General features: G+C 43.1%; 1 protein-coding gene across 1 annotated transcript in view; it reads left to right on the top strand.

Moving 5' to 3' along the window:
- Window positions 1–19,966, top strand: part of lrmda (leucine rich melanocyte differentiation associated) — a 246,995-nt gene that overhangs the window by 145,266 nt on the left and 81,763 nt on the right. Inside the window, exons 3-4 of the mRNA XM_069659043.1 lie at window positions 14,905–15,031; window positions 16,391–16,530. Coding sequence (XP_069515144.1) covers window positions 14,905–15,031; window positions 16,391–16,530 — 267 coding nt within the window. The remainder of the gene's footprint in view (window positions 1–14,904; window positions 15,032–16,390; window positions 16,531–19,966) is intronic.

The raw sequence follows: 19,966 nt of genomic DNA, 5'->3' as shown, positions 1-19,966 counted from the left end.
ATGTGTTTGTGTCGCCGCTGCACACATCTGACCTCAGTGGGAAGTCTTGTACTGTTGTTGAAGTGGCTTCACCGCACAGAGATCAAAAGTCCCCCCTTCACATCCTTTGGCATTTCTAGCTGGGAAGTATTAATCTCAGACAGAGCTTCAGACACCTCTTATCTAGCTGGCAGGTTGACATGTAAGGGGATATTTCGCCTTGATTCCTGCGATGAATGCGGCGCACAGGCTATCACTTGGCCCGCGCTGCATATGGAAAAGGAGGGGAATCACACCTTCCTTTCTGTGACTTCCATTTTCATTTGTGCTCTCTCCGCTCACTTATTCTCTGCCTCTCTTTTTCTCTCTCCTGGAAATTATCACCAGCCATGTCAGGAGCCCTGTCGGATGGAAGGGGGAGAAATGTGTCACAGTGCCTCTTAAGTTTCTGATTGTCTAAATGACACGGAATCTCATCATACAGCTGTCTCCCTTTCTGACACTACAATTACCCATAATTCCCTCTGTCATTCACTGTCTCAAGGTTAGTATTTTATATCTTGAACGGAGGGCGAGGACATTTACATTTGGAGGCTTGAATAAAACCTATAGCAAGTTTTGCAAGCACGATTTGCATGAGGCTAAAATCCTTAAAAAACTGAATGGGGTTTGGTTGAGCTACAGGTCAGGTAGATCTTAAAACATGTATTGTAAATCACCTTTCCTCATTATCTAATGACTTTAACGACCATGCACTTTGTCTCAGATGACGCCATTCATCAGCTTCAGCCACCAAAATAATGTTCCTTGATGCCACCCTTCAGAAAGTGGGTGTAGTCTGTCCCTCTTGACAAAGTGCGCGCCGTGAAAATGGTCCATTATCATGCCACGTTTTTTACTCATCATCATCTCTGATATTCTTATGTGGTCTCTGGGTTAAACAGTACGTCTTCCCATCCTTTTTACCCCATCCCTCGAGTAAAGTGTTCTTCAAAGGTATATATTTCATTGCGAGCTGACAGCCTTGACACCATAATTGACCTGAGAGCTTCCATCTTACTCTTTTGAAATCCTCCGTTGTAATGTGTGTCAACTAGATAAAATGATTCCCATCTCCACCTTTCTCTGGATTTCCATTTGCAAAGACGACCGGCTGGCTGGTTGACTGACTGACTGGCGGGCGTAGGCTCCATTATCATCCCGTTTGAATGTCTGCGATTGGCTCTATTGTTTGAAACAGGTGCTCACACTTTAGTCCTATACATTAGCGGAACATGTGGAGCCTTTAGATGGGTTAACTAGTTTGTGATAATGTTAAAGCTCTTTGTGAACGGGGCTTTGCTCTGTCTGACGGACCGCCCTCTCTGTCTGTCATGTGTCATGGTTTCATGGAGGCAAAATTGGTTTTAGGCTTTCATTAAATTTGCTAATGACCTCCGTAATGTTCGTATTATTAAACGGGAAATTATCAAGATTGGGATTTTAATGCACGTTTTAACCTTTGGGTACTGCCAATTCTGCAGTATTCTGAGCAAGGAGAGGACTTTTTGCTCGACGGTGACCTTTCCTGTCTTTTTGTAGCTGCATTTATTCCCTTTTTCATCAAACAGAAAGACCCAAAGACAAGCTCCTTTTCCTCTGTAGCCTTTCTTGTATTTTCTCTTCATTCTCACATGTGGCTATAAAAAGACTCTGTTTTTGTATGCCATGTCATATTATTAAGTTTCACGCTTGCTCCGTGAACCTGGACATATTTTCTTGCTTCCCCCCCCGGCTAATTGGGAGATTGTTAGGACTGTCTCTATCCAGAGCCTGATGCCCCCCAAACGTGTCAATGTGCTGCTGTGCTGCTGCTAGATTTCGTGTCTTCCAGTCAGTTCGGGGCATGTTTTTCCAGAGCAGTTTGTTATTAGATTAATTAACACTGTATTGACAAACTGTGATAAGATCGCATGATCTTTTCTCACCTTTGGAGACGCTCTTTTTCCTGGATATATATGATGACAAAGTGCACCATTGGAAAGTAAGAGATAACACTTAAAGCATTTCTTTCCTTGAAAGGGCTCTTTAAAGAAGTTCTTATTAGAGCGGTGTACTATGTGTTGAACAAATGTGACCCATGTGTTTATTTTACCTTTGTCCGAGCTTACAAAGTAGAGGGAGGCTTTATGTGCACGAGTAAAAAGGCTTCAGGGTAAGCGGCACTTTTTCGGGGTAAAGCAGGGAGGCTAAAACAAGCTTTTAAATAGGGTCCAGTCCCACTCAGGTTCACTGGTAAGCCTGTTGGACATCCGGCTTTGTTCCTCTTATAGGCTCCTTATCAGTGGCCTGATGCGGTTGTCCCCTCGCATGTTCCTCTTGTACCTCAGCTGGGCCAATTCGATGGCCTAAGTGCTCAAATTGAGCCATTTTGTCTCACTTTGAAACAAACTAGGACCTATTATGCGTGTGTTTCTTTTTATTCATACCCCTCCTCCTTGTCTCTCGTCCACGTTGGCCTTGGTCTATGTAGTTTGTCAGTCCCCCCTGCCTTTCTCTGCTCTTAAGTTCGAAGCTATAGCCTTGTGAGGGGTCAGTGTTTCCACTCCAGCAGTGTCAACTTCAATCTGGGGCGATTTGGTGTGAAATGTGTGCCATGGTGTGGGGGCTTGCAGGTCAAAGCCCCAGTAATTGATGTTGCTTATTCATCTGCTTTTCCTTGTCTACTCTCAGCGCGGCGCAGCAGCCGTTTTTGTTTGTCTAAATTGTTTGAAGATTTACTGTAGGTCTTAGGGCCCTGAGAAGCATCCCCCTGCTGCACTTTGTCTGTGTTCATACCTAGCAGGGGGTTCAGCACTGGGGACACACAATGGCGGCCGCACAAAGGAGGCTTCCCCCAACACAAGGCCTGGAGGACATCTCATAGCATGATACTGAGCACTAGGGGACACACAATGGCGGAGGCACAAAGGAGGCTTCTCTTAAGACAGGACATCTAGCATGACAAGCAGGGCAGCTCTCACTGTAATTAGCCATGGAGCCAGCCTGACCAATGGCCTTATGAGATCAGTGAACTATCAGTAAACAGTATTAAGAAACAGAAAGTGAGCAAAAAGGGTTATTGACAGAAATGTGGTCTTATGATGCAGCAAACCAATGAAAATGATGCACGTTTAGCAAACGATGTGGTTCCGCAGAGATAAGGAAGCAGAGCTTGAAATCCATCTCTCCGCCTAACTCTCGGGTCCACTGATCTCTCCTCCGCTCCGTTCCCTCTGAGAAACCGTGCCTGCTAGCTGAAGCGCAGGATGAAATGCTGGATCTGTTTAAGCACAAAGAGGAACGTAACGGCGGAGCCACGTTTAATCTGGCCCCGCTAGCATGTCAAGACGGCTGCATGGGTGGTACGTCCTCCGGGGCCTTTGAAGAGGGGCCGATTTAGAGCAGAGATTTGGATCATTACACAATAAAGAACACTTCATAAGTACTGAAGTGGGTTGGAGGAATGACGGTTAATGATGTTGACAGCAATTCACCTCTGCTGAATTACAGAAAGATTTGACTCAACTTGCCTTCTTTAATGAGGCTCACTCTGTAAAGGTAATGGGCCAGCGGTAAGACACGGAGAGAGGCGGGGAAGGGGAAACAGTGGGGAGAAAGCGAGGGAGAGTGGGAGGGATTTATTCTCTTTTTTTCTCCTCTTTGGAAGCCAAACTGCCGCCAGTGGTTTACACTGGGCAGATAGGCTATCACATACCCCCTTTTAAGCTGTTCTATCAGGACACTGCAGAGAAAGACAGGCCGTCTTTAAACAAACTATTGCTGCAGGATCGCCTTGTGCTAAAAGACTGATGCCTTTGTTTAAAAATATCCTGTAATACGACAAATAATTGCACTTTCACACTGTAAAGTTTGTCATCCAAGTGTCCATCATTTCCTCTGATCGTCTTCCATGTCTGCGTGCTGATTCTTATCCCCCCCCTTCTTGGATCAAATAAGCCTATTTACACACTTCTTGAGCAAAGACACTGATTCCAGCCTACAGCTCGTTTGCTATTTCTAATCATGCATGTTTATGTGCAAGTTTGTGACAAAAAGCTTAACTGACAGCGCGACAGTTGATTTGCGGTTCTATTTTTTTCCCCCCACATCTGACTGTCATCCCATCAAAGTAACATATCTGTCGGTGTCTTTGAGTGTCTCACGCTGAATGATAAATATGTACATCCAGTGCCAATTATGCATTGACAGAGATGTCACGGGGAATGTAACATTTGAATTAAAATGATGGCATTCAATTTCAAAATGCCTTGTGCGGTGACATGTTCTATTATCTGCTTCCGAGGTGTAAGACGAGGCAAAAACAACAGCAATGAACGGAGGAACTATCCCAAAGGTCAAATCAATAACTTTGCTTTATCTCTGCTATTTTTTTGTTGGCACACCTACATGTCAATCATTAAGCCTATTAATAGGCTCGTTAGAGCTAAAACATACTCCTGGCATCTTCGAAAACTCAGCGTTCTCCCGACCTCAGCAGCTTTAGAGTGCTGTGAAACTCTTCAGCTTCATATAAAATGCTAAATAATGTTTGTTCCATGTCTCTACAGTTATAGTGACTTCTTTAGGATGACTTTAAAGTGATAATCTTGAAGATTTCCATTTAAATAAATGTCTGTTAAGTCACCATATATCGCCGAATGAGGTAACACAATGGTGATTGAGCCTATGGCCCACTGATGAAAGCCTTTGCAGTATTACAGACTGGGTGTCTGGTGCGACTTTTGCGGAATCAAATCACAAGCGCCACCCAGTTAAGCCCTTTTCCCACTTGTCCAAAAACCCGCTAACACTGCAGTAGACTCGGGTAATTTTCGCCTCAGCTCCGATCGGCATTGATGGGAAACTAATCTCCGCCTCCTTTCCGATGCGATGCTATGCTCCATCTGTAACTTCTGTGACTCCTTGTCATCTCAGCTACAAATTCAGCAGCAGAAAAGAGACCGGAAGAGTATACTCCACTGGCAATGGGAAAAGAGACAATCGGCAGCTATAAGCGGGTCTTCCAGGGTCTGAAAAACCTGCCAACGTGCTAATTTCTGAGGGAAAAAGGAAGTGACACGTGTTCCATCACCCAGCAGTGGTTGGTCTGCCAGAGAGGGTAGGCGGAGCTAAGTGGCTGCTTTTAAAGTCTCTGCAAGTGTTGTGAGTAAACAGTAATCTACTATGGCTGAACAAACAAAGAAAAGATCGATAACTACAGATACAACTTCAACAATAAGTGAAAATCGACGCTCAGATGAAGGCAAACAGTCTGAAAAGGAAAGCGACCGCAATTACCATTTATCGCCATAGGTGCCGCCAAAGAGAAGGAAACTGAGATCTTTGAGAGTACCACTTTAAATGAACAACATAATCGCATTATGTCGTACACTGACGTGCAGCAAGCTTTATCTCACACGAGGGGAAAAAATAAAAGGCTTGATACTTTAATTGGCAGGAATACTTGTCTAATTATCACTTTTCTGCTCGCTCTCCATGCCGAGATTATGTAATTATCTTTCTGAAACACTGTGGAACGATATTGCTTTTTGGTGTGTCATTTCTGAGACGCCTCTGTACCTGACACTCAGCAAGCCACTTAATAATATGCTAGAAAGGCAGCTAATTATATCATAATAATGGCTCGATGAAAGCAACAAGGCAGGCCGGTGAGTGAATGATAGCAGCGGTTGAGTTTATCTCAAATTATTAGAAACACGCTAAACAGGAAGTCCTTTAATTACAACTGTGTTTATTCATTATGCTAATCCCAGCCTTATGCTAAATGATATGTTTCTCTACAATGATATTTTCAGCAAATTGAATCCCTTATCAAGTTAATTACTCCACTGCTACAAGCCCCCCAAGCTAGGATATCCCAATTAAAGACTACACCTGTTCCATTTGTGGGATTGTATTTGTTACACGTGTCATTACATGTCCTCCTGCAGAGCACAGGTTTGTCAGGGGGGAAGATCCACCAGTTAGACCCCTTACTGGGCTTCCATCCTGCTTCTAAGGCTCAGTGCTGTCGTCTAGTTATGGGATCCTTTCGCAGGGAAGAGGCAGGAACGCAGCTGACACACACATCCGCAGCACCTGGGGAGGAGGAGGGGGAGCGGCGGTAGATGGGTGATCTGACGGAGAGCGCGCCCGTGCACCACCAGCCGCGGCAGCATCAACAGCAGCAGCCGTAGACTGCTTTCGAAACTTTTTAATTAGCACTAATTACCTTTGCAGGAAAATGTTGAGGCTTGAAAGGATTTGTGTCAGCAAGTGGGAGATCAAAGATTGTGGTGCTGTGCATTTTAATCTGAACACTGAAGGGTAATAGGGAGCTGTTTGTGCGTTAGAGAGAGGGGAGGAGGGAGGGAGGAGGGAGGGAGGCATCCCAGGTGGTACTGGAGCAGTCTACCTCTAGTAATGCTGTCTACCAATCACACCACAGGTCCTGTCGCATTATAAAACTCTCCACTAATGTAAAGAAATTAACTTTTTTTTTTTTTATTGTTGCATCCAATCATCGCTTTCCCTCGCTTCCTCCTTCATCTGCGTCAGCATGTGCACACAGGCGCGTGAGTCTGCGCACGCCGCACCCCGTCACACTGACAGGCATTTCATAGAGGTGGTTTTTAATGCATGCCTGGACATCACTGTGGCAGGGTCATCCATCAGACTTCAAGACAACATCGATCATTTGCCATGAAGAGAGCGCGGGGGTAGTGATTATTTGCTATTAGGTGGATGCTGAGGCATACAAATGGCTGGCAGTTGACAGTTGAACTCACTCAAACGTAATGCGGGACGGCTCCCCCCCTCTCAGGGAAACGTTGACAAGCACTGAGCCTGAACACTGTAATGACAGAGCGCGCAGGCAGACAGGGCACTGAGGGATTCTTCCTCAAAGATCGCAGCATCTATTATTTAATGGTTCCTTTATTTTAGTGCAAGAAAACATGAGTTCATTTCCAGCTACACTTTCTGTATACATCCACTATATACACGTGCATTCTTTTATCCGTGAAAAACCCTTTAATATGAAGCATGCTTATTGCAATCTGCCTCGCATGATTGACCCTGTCACTGTAATTCTACAGTATTATAAACACTTAAAGACGTGCGAGCGTGCGCAGCATGCATGAGAGCCCGTGTGTGTGTGTGTGTGTGTGCTTGTTTGTGCCGCATTGATGTCCTCACTGTCTGAGATGCCATCAGGGAATTGATTTTCAGCTCGCGCTCACTGAGAGAGGAGGGTGTTTGTCATGTGGATAGACAACTAATCTTTCAATACAAACATTCACAAGACGCATGGTCAGGCTGAGCACAGTCCTGGCGCGGCGAGGAGGGAAGGGTTGCGTAGGCTGTGAAGGAGGCTTGGATTCACCGGCGTGATGCTTTATTACATCGTCTGATGATGTATTTCAGAGTGTACGACATAAGGAAGCAGTTGTCTTTCTGCCTGGCCTCGAAACAAACCTCCCTTTTTGGAAACTTTAAAAGAGACGTCAACATCTCTCTCCGCTGGGAAACTCTCTCCTCTCTCAATCGGGTCATTGTTGCAGCTTAGACTTCATCCCAGGCCAGACCGGGGTCAAACGAGGCTTATGAGGTTGGACCTGATAGGAATGTCTGTCAAGCCTTATCCCTCGGTCAGGGTTGATCCAGGGTCATTAATCAGACAGGGATCGGAGATGCAAGGGGAAGCATGAGGCCAGGTGATGCTGACCTCAGGACTGTGCCTTTGATTTTGTCTGGCCCTGGATCTGTGCGTGTGTGAGTGTAAATTGACAGGATCAGACCCTGTCTGATTCACGTTGCTCTTAGCCCCTCTGCCTGCGCTAATGACATTGAGAGAGAATATTAACCTCACACACTCAGCAGGAATATCCACAGGGGTAGTCTATAACTCAGACACTGCAGGATCCACAGCGGTGTTATCATTCAGACGCACAGAAGCTGGCTTTAAACGTTCGACAGGCGCGCCATGGTGTGACATTTCCAACAATTTAATTTGCACTTCTCACATAATAGCCTCGTATAGCATGAAGTAATGAGCGCCGATATTTAACTTCCTCATGAACAAAGAACTTTGCTAATTATGTTTCACACATCTCTTCTTGCTCGAATTTGTTTATGCTCTCTAAAAAGATATTTTTGTTTTTGCAAATGATGAAACCCCGTGTAAAGTTCAATCTGACATGCCACCTCCAATTGACAGCTTTGTAGATAGTGATGCTTTTACACATAGCCTGTCAGGAGCGAGCGTAGCACAATATTCAAAACAGATTAAGAGTGAACCCACATAAAGAAGAGATTCGCTGGCGGCGCCGAATGTACTCTAATGATTTGCATCGCCATTAATAGTAATTTGCAGCTGCCTGGGAGGAGACGTGTAATCCCCTTCCCATGTGTGAATTGACATGCATTCAGGGAGGGCTGTGTGTGTCCTGGACGTGTGATCTTTAAATGACTGCCACCTGAGGCCTGGAAACACAGAGAGAGGAGTGCCACACTGAGCAGGGGACTGTCTGCACGTGAGGGCGAGAGAGGGAGAGCTGTGGGGGGAGATAGAGACGGATAATGACAGGCTAATTCGGCGTCGCCATCAGAGATGCATGTGCGCAGACGTGTTTAGGCCGTAAAGTGTAGCTGCAGGGAAGAGTGCTGGAACAGACCTGATCAGCACTGTGTGGAGGTGGTGGTCGGGGGGTATGTTGGGGGGCTTCATGTTGCAGGGCATTAATTTGCTTTACTGATAATGTCGACTTATTTACCATCAGCTAATCCTGATAGTGATGCTATATTTAGGTATTTTTGGCTGTTTATTTCTATTTCTATTAAGGCCTAGATTAATGAAACGCAGCTGGGATGAGCTAATGGTGACTTGGTGGATTAATATCTTTAATTTTAGACTTAATTTTTGATATTCTCGTACAAAAACTGAATAACTGTTGGCAGTATTTATGCCTTTTACGCTCTCCACCACTTTGGTACACACCAACATGATCATTTACATCATGTCCTAAAGAAATGGGCCGTTCAGAACAGCTGCAGGTTTCTATGTAGAACCTTGCTTCCGCTGAAATCGACCAATCGCCATTCATCGTCATTCACCTCAGGCTGCCGTCAAGTTGTTGTCAAGATTTCAATTTACCATTCTGATACCTCCTGGTGAATCTGGCTCGTACATATGAGGCAGAATAACCGATCCTAGAGCAGCCATGTTTCTACAAGTTTGAAGTGACAGTGCAGTGCGGCGGCCGCTCCCCCACCTGGGATCACACAAGTGTGGGAGGGGCTACGCGGTCACTCCAAATACTATCAGCCAATCGTGGCTAAGGTCTGACCTTTGAATGGTAAAACAGCTTGTTCGTTTCAAGAGGAAGGAGAGGCTCCGAAAAATAATTAAATTAGAATATGTATACAATTTTTAAAATGACACAAACTTTACCAACGTGATTCAAAAACACATTAGAATAATAGAAAACTGGTTGCACAGCTAAAATATGTCACTTTTAAATTATATTCCCAGTGAGAGATCATCAAGAACTATCAATATGGATAATTTACCAACTAATATTTTTTAGTCTACAGAGTGGCAGGAACCATCATAATATTTCTCAACTGTTTCGGGCTGAATGTTACGAGCCCGCCTCCCTTCACCTTCCTTATTAAGTTTATTAAAGCCAGTCCTCATACCGGGCTTCCCAGGTCCAGTTCCTTTTCCCATTCATTACAGGACCTTATCCTGGCAGGCAATCTGAATTGTGCACTGAATAGTCCATTATGTGCATATGAAGACCATCGCGGCCTCAGTATTGGTCAATTCATCAAACATTTATCTGTTGCCATTTGAACAGGACGTCATTACGCCCGTCACTCTGCAGCTCCGGCCCCTTTGTGTAGAATAACAGCTCATTGCTTTTCTGCCCCTCTGTGATCTTCGAGAGGACATCAGACACTTTAAATGTGGACTGCAGCTGTGAGGGCAGCGCTGCTCTTTAAAGTGTGCCTTTTTTTTAAATATACAATAGACCATGGAGCTTTGTTGCAGTGCTGGCTGCTGAATGTTGCCTCTGTGATCTCTGTCACCATGTTCAGGCTTTTGTTTGACATTACTGCTCTGTAATCAACCGCTGAAACAAACCCCACATTTGACCTATCATCTTCCTCTAAAAATTGCCAACTGTGATTCATTTAGACAGTTTCAAAAGCGTCAGACATAAGACGGGACTCTGTGTAAAACATGTAAAAGAGCCAAGATTGCTGTTCTCCGTTTCTCATGTGTCGCCTGAGGATATCTGACATGACACTAGCGCACACCATTGGCAGGAGTGACTGACATTTCAGCCAATAACGGTCGAGAGTTTTCTTCCCTCCGTTGTCAGCAGTGGTTTATCAATCACTATTTCTGCATTAGTATTAGTGTATTGATCTGGCAGGGCTGCTCTCCGGGTCACTGTCTCCTCTCCTGTGTCCTTGTCTGTGTCTCTCACATCCTCCGTTAGCTTGTGCACTCTGTGCGTTCAAACAGGATCATGGCAGATAATTAAAGATTGGGCACATACATGCGCTACTTATGCGAGCTCTAAAGCACACAGACGGATGCACACGCGGCTGTATGATGTATGATGGTGAGCTTACACAGGCTAAGTGGTAGTCAAAGCGTAAAGACAGGCCGTGTGAAGTATTAGCTCTGACAATGAGGCTGATCATAATTATCTTAACAAGGAGAGGATTCATCGCCTCACCTCGTTAAAGCTGCCGCCTCGCGCGCTCTCTCTCTCGTGCTAGTTAGAGGTTTGAGGAATATGTTTGATCAGATTATTTTCACATGGTATTTGTAAGATTTTCTTTATTATATTATGTAAAAAAACTCATAAGATGAACATAAGTAACTCGCCCTTTAATTTGCAGTAAATCTGTGAAATGTACCTCTGCAGTTGGACTACAGACACATATTTTCATTATCATATAAAATGATTTGTTTTGAGACAAAATGTTGATTTCCATACAATGTGTGTGTGTTTTATTTGTGTTTTCCCTGTGTTTGCCATTTCCCAAACGACGCAAGTCAATTATGCTCATTAGTTTTGTTAAAAGCGAAAGCTGCTCCGTTTTTTCCCCCCTTTTTTGAAGTGAAGTACTTTTACTGCAGTGCTTAAACTTTGTTAGTTTTCCAAGCCGCACATTAAAAACAAGAAAGCTTATAAAAAGTAATGAAAGCCGCTGTGGAAATGTGCAGAGGGAGCACAGAAAGCTGGAGAGCATTAGAAGTTCAATCCCGGCACTGTAGTTAATGCTGGATGGGACTCAGTGGCTCTCCCCTGGCTGTGAATTTAACTGATTAAATCAGCCAGTGCACGCAGCAGTGGTGACATGAAAACAACAATTAATAAGGCTCCCTCCTGTGCCACGAGGCTCCCTTTAACCGAGCAGCTAATAACATAACCCACAGGACTGCAGCCCCTCACACACACACACACACACACACACACACACACACAAACACATGCATACATACAGGTGGCTATAGTTAGTTGGCAATCTCTGTTAACTGCAAATGCAATGTTTATTTAATGTTGTGCACAACTGTGCCTTAGAATACATTTAAACACAGATTACATACACAGATTAATGGCATGTTGGGCTAAATTTTCTGTTAATACAAAATGAATGTAGTTTTGTAATTGCTGGTTTCATATTATGACTCATTACTATGACTTAACATACACGGTAATGCTTTGTATTAAGGTCCTCGTAATAAATGCTAGTTAATAGGTAATAAGACCCTTATTAGTCCTTATAAGATGCTTATTAACATTAAATATATGTTAATCTAAGAGTTAATAATAGTATCATAATCATGTTCATTGTTACATTATAAGACATTTATAAGCACTCATAAGAAACTAACAGTTAATAAGTGCATGATAAAAGATTTATTAACCTTTATAAGGCTCTAAGGTTCTCGCTTTAGATCCAGGAGCTGCAAAGAAGAATAATTAACTGTTTATAAGCGCATAGTTATTTGCTAACTACTGCATAATAAAGTATATATTAATCTTTATAAAGCAAATATAAAGCTTAGTTAAGGCTTAACAATGGCATAATAGGTAGGTGAGTAAGGCCATGTCTACACGTACACGGGTATTTTGCCTCCTTCATTTCCAAAAAAACCCGTCCACACAAGCACAGTTATAAAAAAAGATCCCCGTCCAAACAAACAAACAAAAACGCAAAAACACAACATAAACGCTATCATGAAAATGCCACACCAATAGGCGGCGATATAACCCAGTCATGCAAATAGTGAGTGTCTTATTACCTATTAACTAGCATTTATTACAAGGACCTTAATATAAAGCGTTTCCACAACGGTTAATTGACCCAAGAATAACAAAAAAAAACTTTAACTAGTCAGAATATGCGAAATTTGTCATATTTACCATCTCTATAAATGACGAGCTTAATGGGCCTTTTTGCTGCCATAAAAGAGAATCACCATGTGGGGAAAAAAACAACACAAACAAACAGAGCAGGATTTCATAAAACTGGCACATCTCTCCGTTCATCCATCTTGCCAGTGCATTAATCAGACCTGATAAGAGGTTGTCAGCGAGCAGCTTTGCCAGCACACAGGCTATGTGCTGTCAGCGGTTGTTGTTGTCGGTATCAGGTGTGTGTGTTTGCAAAATGTTGATGTCTTTTGAAACGAGGCGGCTCAGTCCGCCTCACTTGCAAGTCCACGATTTGCTGATTTGATTCTTTTTTTTTTATCAGGTAGATTGTTGGGACATTTTTGCTTTGTAGTTCAAAGTTGCTGCCAGTATGTCCACTGTATAGATGTGTGTGTGTGTTATTGTATCAGGGACTACGTCTATGTCGAGTCTATGCTGGCTGGTCAGAAAAGGTAGGTAGGAAAAAACACACAAGTAACAGCATCTTAAGCAAGATAACAGCTGGTTTCACTACCTAAAAGTGTCTAATAATAATAATAATAATACATGGATTGTTACTGAACGACCAAATAGTAATAGATCTAAGATTATTTTCTTAAAGGAATAATAAGCCGGATCTTTCCTTGCATTTTGTCAACAACACATTCAAACTGGGCTCCTTCTCCTGGGCTCTTCATCACCAGAAGCTCACTCTCACTTTCTTGTGCGAAAACAAGCCGACCCCGGCAAGCTAACACCGACAGCATCACGGTTACCTTTGCGCTAGTATGCTAACCGCCGGTTACTGTTGCGCTAGCATGCTAACCGCTGGTTAGCTTCTCCTACCCGGTGGGAGGCACCTGCCTGTCCAACAGAAAGAAAGCCAACTCTGCATCGCTCTTTTGCCATGTTTGCCCGGTCTGAATGGGGCCCAGATGCTAATTTGAACCACTCCCACACTCACCTGTACGCTGTGATTGGCTCAGGGAACCCCAACAACGCCCCTTCTAAAAAACGCCCCGTGCAAAGCAAAACAACAGAATAGATGCAGAGGGAAGGGTCTCACAAGGGTCTGCACATACACTTACCAACACTTATGTATAGAGGCCCATAAGTGATGATTTATATTATATTATATTTGTAAAAGTCTATATTTTATTTTTCTAGGAAAATACTACTTATTATACCTTTAACTATTTTATTTTGAAAGTACTTGTCTCTTTAAATATACCCTTCCTTCTTTTACCAGTATGTAGTTACTTTCCATATGTTATGTGACTCTACATCATGCCCCGCCCCCACCCTGCTTCCCTCTCCTTGCCTTCCATTTGCAGATTGTCATGATAAAGGTGTTATATTTACATAGCTCTAAGTTTGTGTGTGTATTATGGCAGCCATTGATGCTAGGCAGATCCAGGGAGGAGCAATAGTTCACGCTGCAGCTGTTTAGACCTCACTGTACCTTGAGTTTGTCATGCTGCAATGTGACACTGCTCACTGGAATTTATATTTACGTAACCTAATGTCAAGGGTATCCATCTGCCAGAAACATACTGTACTGTACTAATAATACGTTAGAAGGGAAATTTAAGCTTGGATTAAATAGTTAGTATTAAGTTAAGTCATTAAAAAGTTGTGTGAACTGTGAGTTTGGGAAGCTCTGGTAAATTTAAATGTCACTGTAGTCCCCCAGGATGCTTTAACACGGCATGTTGACAGTGTGAATGATTAGACAACACACACATTGCCTTTGTGCACCTTCCATGACTTGAACTTTGCAGGCCCCTAACATCACTCCTAACCCCACCCTCCATCATTTGTATGCCTGTGTGAATGTGTGAGAGAGGAACAGGGGGGGGAAAGAGTTGAGATGACCTTTCACCTTTCTTTGCAATGCGTCATAAAAAGGAGCGGAAATGGCAGAATTCCTCCTTTAAAGAAAAACAACCAAAAAAAAGAAGACGTCCTTTGATGTTAAAATCCCGACACTAACCCCTATCGTGGCAAAAAGTTTCCCCTCCATTCCGTCTGTGATTGCGAGTGTATTCCGGTTCCTCTGTGAAAATGATGGATGACAAGTTAAATTTGTGTCTGGGGAGTGAAGGTGAACTGTGACAGAGTGATTTGTCTTGGGAATGGAGGGTTAGGGTCAGGCGAAACTGGGCGCCTCAAGGCACAAGACATTGACAAATTCATCCTGCCCGCCGCATTTCTGAAGCCTTTTGTTTTGAATCCTGGCTACTCACAAGTGACCCCCATCCCTCATCCTGCCAGCCGCTGAAGGATGCCTCACCATGCCAGGGGAGCTCAGCACCACTAATTCTTGTCATTCACTTCCCTGACAGGCCCGGACCCATGCTCTCCCGGCGTATGAAAGAGGCAGGCTGAAATATTTATTCCTGCGCAATAAACGGCTGAGCAGATTTAGAGCCATAACAGTTTTCCTGTTGCCTTGTCATTGCAGGTCACTGGCAGGCCTCAAAATGTTCACTGAGCTGGAAGAGCTGGTCGTCGACAACAATCTTCTCGGAAATGACCTCCGATTTCCCAGGTTACCCAACCTCCACACCCTCACACTCAATAAGAACCAAATATCCTTTCAAGCTAATCACCATCTCTCTTTCTCATTGTGATTGATTATTTTACAGGAATCAGTATTAGAATAAACTTTGCCTACATTCATAAGCCGGTGCCCTTGTCTTAAGGAAACTGTTCTTAATGTTAAAGTGTTTCAATGAGCTGTTTGTGCTGCAGAAAGAGAAGAAGTTGGCTGTCACTGAGCTCCACACAGGACTAGTTTTTGAACCACAGGGACCTCTAGTGGAGTCACATTTTACAGTCAACACACCAGATGTGTGTTTTTGATTCTCAAAGAGAATAAAAAGTGTTGGATTAAAAATACATTCAAACATTTAGACATAATTTGGTGTAATGTATTCGCAGTTTGGTAATATCAATTAGTTTAAATTACGGAGCAACATTTTTCAATCAGGATTTTTCTTATTTAGTGCTTTATTATATTGCTTTACCACCCTGAAATAAAACGAACCAGTTATTTAATTTGTCTCTAAACACGGTACCACATGCTCACAATTTGGCTCATTGGTTATAACGGGCCTGTGTGTTCTACCGCCCAAAGTAAACACATTAAAAGCAGAGCTCTGCACAGCCACCCCTAAATTCAAGACATAGACACGCTGCGAGGCTGTTTATGATCAGTCAGAAATGTGTGAACTTCCCCTCGAAGCTTCAGAACAGGTTTAGCAATGTGTCCTGTTTTCCTCTGGTTATGCAGATCCTACTGGGTAACGATGCTCATGCTCTCGCTCACACATTCACACACACTTCCAGAGTCAACATTAAAACTGGGGCTCCTTGAAGTGTGCGTCTGGGACTGTGTGCTGGCTTTTTTTGTGAAGTGGTCGGCACATGCTAATAGGCCAATTATGTACATCCTGTCGTGGCACGGTGCCATTTTAAAGCTCGAGCGCTGCATTAGTGCAGTTGTATTTTGACACTTTGGGGCTCAATTTTCCAAGTGAATGTATTAGTGATGAATGTGCCTGCTTTAGGGGCTGTTTGTTTTTTCCACGTTTCGCAAAAAAAAAGTTTTCCACAGCACGGCTCTGGGAAGCACGGACTGTTTGAACCACAGGGCATCCATCATTTTGTCACTGTTCTGCACCCCGGCCACCTAGGAAATGAAAGAGATCGAGAGAAAGGGAGAGAGAGCAGCAGCCAAATTGTGTCACTACTATATGCCAAAGCCTGCACCTTAAATTGCCCCTCTGTCTGCCCGCTCTCACAAAGCCGGTGACTGGCCCCTTTGAGCACCTCGGTAAATTTGACAGTGACGTGTTTTAGCGCAGACAGGCGCGGGAGGGGCTGTGCGGGTAGTAAATGCTAATGTAATTAACAGCGCTAGGTCCTTGACATCCGCCCTTTGACACCTGACTGATATCGAGGCCCTGCTGGAACACTTGGCTGATGTGACCCCGTCACTGGAGTACCTAAGCCTGCTGGGAAACGAGGCCTGCCCCAACCAGCTGGTCAGCCCGGATAAGGACGAGGACGACTACCAGAGATACAGGTCTGTACGACATACTGTGATGATATTACACATAAATAATGAGCTGATACTCTGACCTTTTTAGGTAGATAAATAGATAATGCTCTGTCTGTTTTTTTCCAACCTCAGACAGTTTTGATAGCTCTTTGTACATAATGGATTTGGAGATGTTCCTTTCTTTGTAACATTTCACAAACAGACTGCGGATTCAACCACATCACTCTAAAAGCTTTGTCAACCGGCCCCTCCACACTCCAGTTTGCAAAATGGATTTCATGTGTGACTAGTCACCACCACAAATGAGTGTTTACTACCCGGCCTTACCAGAGCAGATGATGCATTAAACATCAAGCTAGGCCTCAAGCCATGCAATATGACCACCATTTGTCAGGGTCCTTTACATGAAATGCGATAAAAGGCGAAAAGCATACTCTCTTTTGTCTGTTTTAGCCCTAAGTGCTTGTTTCTGACTCTGTGTTGCCTATTAATCATTTACCACCCATGCCTTTCTTGAATAATCTTTCTTCTCTCTTTTTGTCTCCCTCCTCTCTCTCTCTCACTTTCCCTCCCTCTTCTTCCCCCCCTGTTCCCCCTCTCCTCGCATGCTTATCTTACTGGTGAGGAAAGCTGTTCTGTTTTGACTGACAACGTCTAGGGTCCTGTAATGTAATATTCATAATGTGTCACATAGTAAAACATCAGTTTGAGCGTGATGCAGATTTCATGTCTGACAAGGTTAGGCTGTATGCAGGTCGTGACAGCATTGGCCTTGGGCAATAAATACCCAGCCCAATGCCTCGGGAGCTCTCGGTCTCTCAAGTGAAATAGCCTGGTGCGTTGCATCGGTGCCCCAATTAGTGCAATGACATAGAAACATAGTATTCATTCACACAGTACTGTGAAGTCTGCAGGGAGGTTAAATGTCCTGTTCTTAGCTGACAGTGCGTACGCTCAGTGGTCGTTTGTTGAACTACAATAACACAGGAAGCTGTGATATTGTATTTTGACAATAGTTAGGGATTATTAGCCATTGTGATTTTGGAACACTGTGTCCATAGAAACCAGTTCTGTTTGAGAAACAGGAAATATCGTGACAATATATGAAACTCAACCTCTCCTTTGTTTCTGCCTCTATCATGAATAAACATTAACTAATCTTTATGTGACATTTTAACCTTTTATCTTGAGGAAAGTTATCAGCTTGTCAGATCTCCTTTCCATGCAGATCAAAGAGTTTGTGCCTGAGGTGCCTCAACAACCAGCTGTACTCTGTGTTCACTCAACCTTTTTTTTAATTCCACAAACACAGCTGCATAATCGTCTATAAATGTTAAACCAACAAGTTAGATAATGTTTGCTAACACTTAATTTATGTATTCAAACATTTCCATGTATGTTCCTCAAGGAACTGATAGGTAACTTACACGGCTGTGTTAAATACTTCATTCTGATTGGTTGATTACGACATTCCAAGGTCTGTTATTTCTCAATAACAGACTGTTGCTATGAAGAACAACCGTCGCAAGGGATCTGACTCTAATCATGCAATCTAGAGGACTAAATGTATTCATATCAATCCGCCAAAAGAAGTCCGGTGACGTTGGTTTGTTTACAGATGGAAGAAAGAAAAGAAAGAAAACAATAAAGGCCAAAAGATGCAAAATTGTAGGCTACAGCAAAGAGATCTATAAACAGAAGACAGTTAGCGATAGTGGTGACAAGACAGAAAACCTCAATTAGGTGCTGCGCTGATTCCTGCGGTCCCGTTCCCTTTTTTTGTACTTCACCATCAGAGGAAATGTTTCTATTTAATGTGAGTAAAAACAGCTAGGTTAGCTCATTTTAATGTGAGTAATAACAGCTTGGTTAGCTTATTTTAATGTGAGCAACAACAGCTAGGTTAGCTCATTTTAATGTGAGTAACAACAGCTAGGTTAGCTCATTTTAATGTGAGCTATAACAGACTATTTTAAACAAAAAGATAATCATTTTCAAATTAATAAAATCAATATTTTGTGTCAAATAATTGATTTCGTAAATTCATAGCCACATAATAAGCGGGATAAAGTGTAGTGAGCAGGTTGTTATAGCCGAGGAACCCCGACAGGGTGAACAGATCTTGTCTCACCCGCTGCTCAGTATACATTACACCTTACATAATGTCTAAAGGAAGGTTCTTATAGACATATTACAAAAAAGGAATGTAAAATGGAAATCGTGTTAAATGACTCTCAAATAAATCCTGTTAAGTGTTTATGTAACCTTCTTTAATCTTTTTAAGTACGTGCAAAGCATGTCTAGTGAACATAGAGTGCATTGTGTGGTTGGAATTTACAGCCAACATTTTAAATAAGGTGGAATTCAACTATTCAAATAGAAAGGATAGAGTTTCTTTAAAAGAAATACTGCTCATTCACATTTTTTAGTCACGTCCACAAAACTATTTTCAATTTTCAATCCAATTTACTTTAACTCCATTCACAAAGTTTCTACTTGATAAAATCCTGTTTATTTCATAAAGACTCAAAAAACAATAAGGCACTTCATATAGAAACTTTATTATCCCTATGACCAACACCAAATTGTGCATTTTAATCAACTTTACTTTACAACAACCACCTCCAGGGACAGAATCCTATTGTTGTCACCGTGTTTGGGAACACTTAATAAAGCCTGAGTCTTTTTTCCCCCCCAGTCATCTCCCCCCTTCTCAATCCCCCCTGTGCTCTCTTATCCTCCCTCTCTGGTTGGGGTTGAATCATTAATATCCCTACTGGCTGACAGAGCCTTGTCATCTGCTCTGACCCTGTGATGGTAGGTTACCTATGGAGAATGACCTCCCTGCATGTCTCCCAAGGGCATCTTCACATTTCATCATGGAAATGCCCTGAACAAAGTCCTTTTACAGGGAGGGGGACACGGGATGGGATTGGGGGGGGCCTCTTGGATTTGAGTGCTGGAAAAGGAAGCTCTTATTGGGGGTCAGGAGCAGGTCATTTTAGTCTGTAATAATGTTCCAATAAGAAGTGTTTTACGGCCATGTTTTTCTTTTGCTAATAAGCTTTTCTCTTCCTGTTGTCGTTTTTTCTTCCTTGAGATATTTTCTCTTCCCTGTCAGTCTAAACGTGATCCCTGCATCCCTTCCTTATAATCCTCAGGTGTTGAAAACTTGACACAGGCTTTGCCATCTCCCCTCATCGCCATCGCCATCATCAATTTGTCACGGCTCTTTGCGCACAGGTCTTGTCTGTGCCCATATCCCCCCCTGTCCTTTCTCACCCTCCACTTAGGTGCTGCATGCGTGTCCTCTTTTTTTTCTTTTTTTTTTTGGCTACCGGCTCAGCCCTGACATACTGGTTCCTCTATCCCTGCCTGCCTGTGAAAGGATCTGTTGTCATCTATGTATTCCAACCATTATCTTTTGACGTTTCTCTCCCTCCCAATGAAAGACAGAGTG

The sequence above is a fragment of the Semicossyphus pulcher genome, unplaced genomic scaffold, assembly GCF_022749685.1.
Source record: "Semicossyphus pulcher isolate SPU_LCO1_2020_fin unplaced genomic scaffold, fSemPul1.0.p SCAF_12, whole genome shotgun sequence".
NCBI lineage: Eukaryota > Metazoa > Chordata > Actinopteri > Labriformes > Labridae > Semicossyphus > Semicossyphus pulcher.
This window is presented reverse-complemented; position numbering and strand designations above follow the sequence as displayed.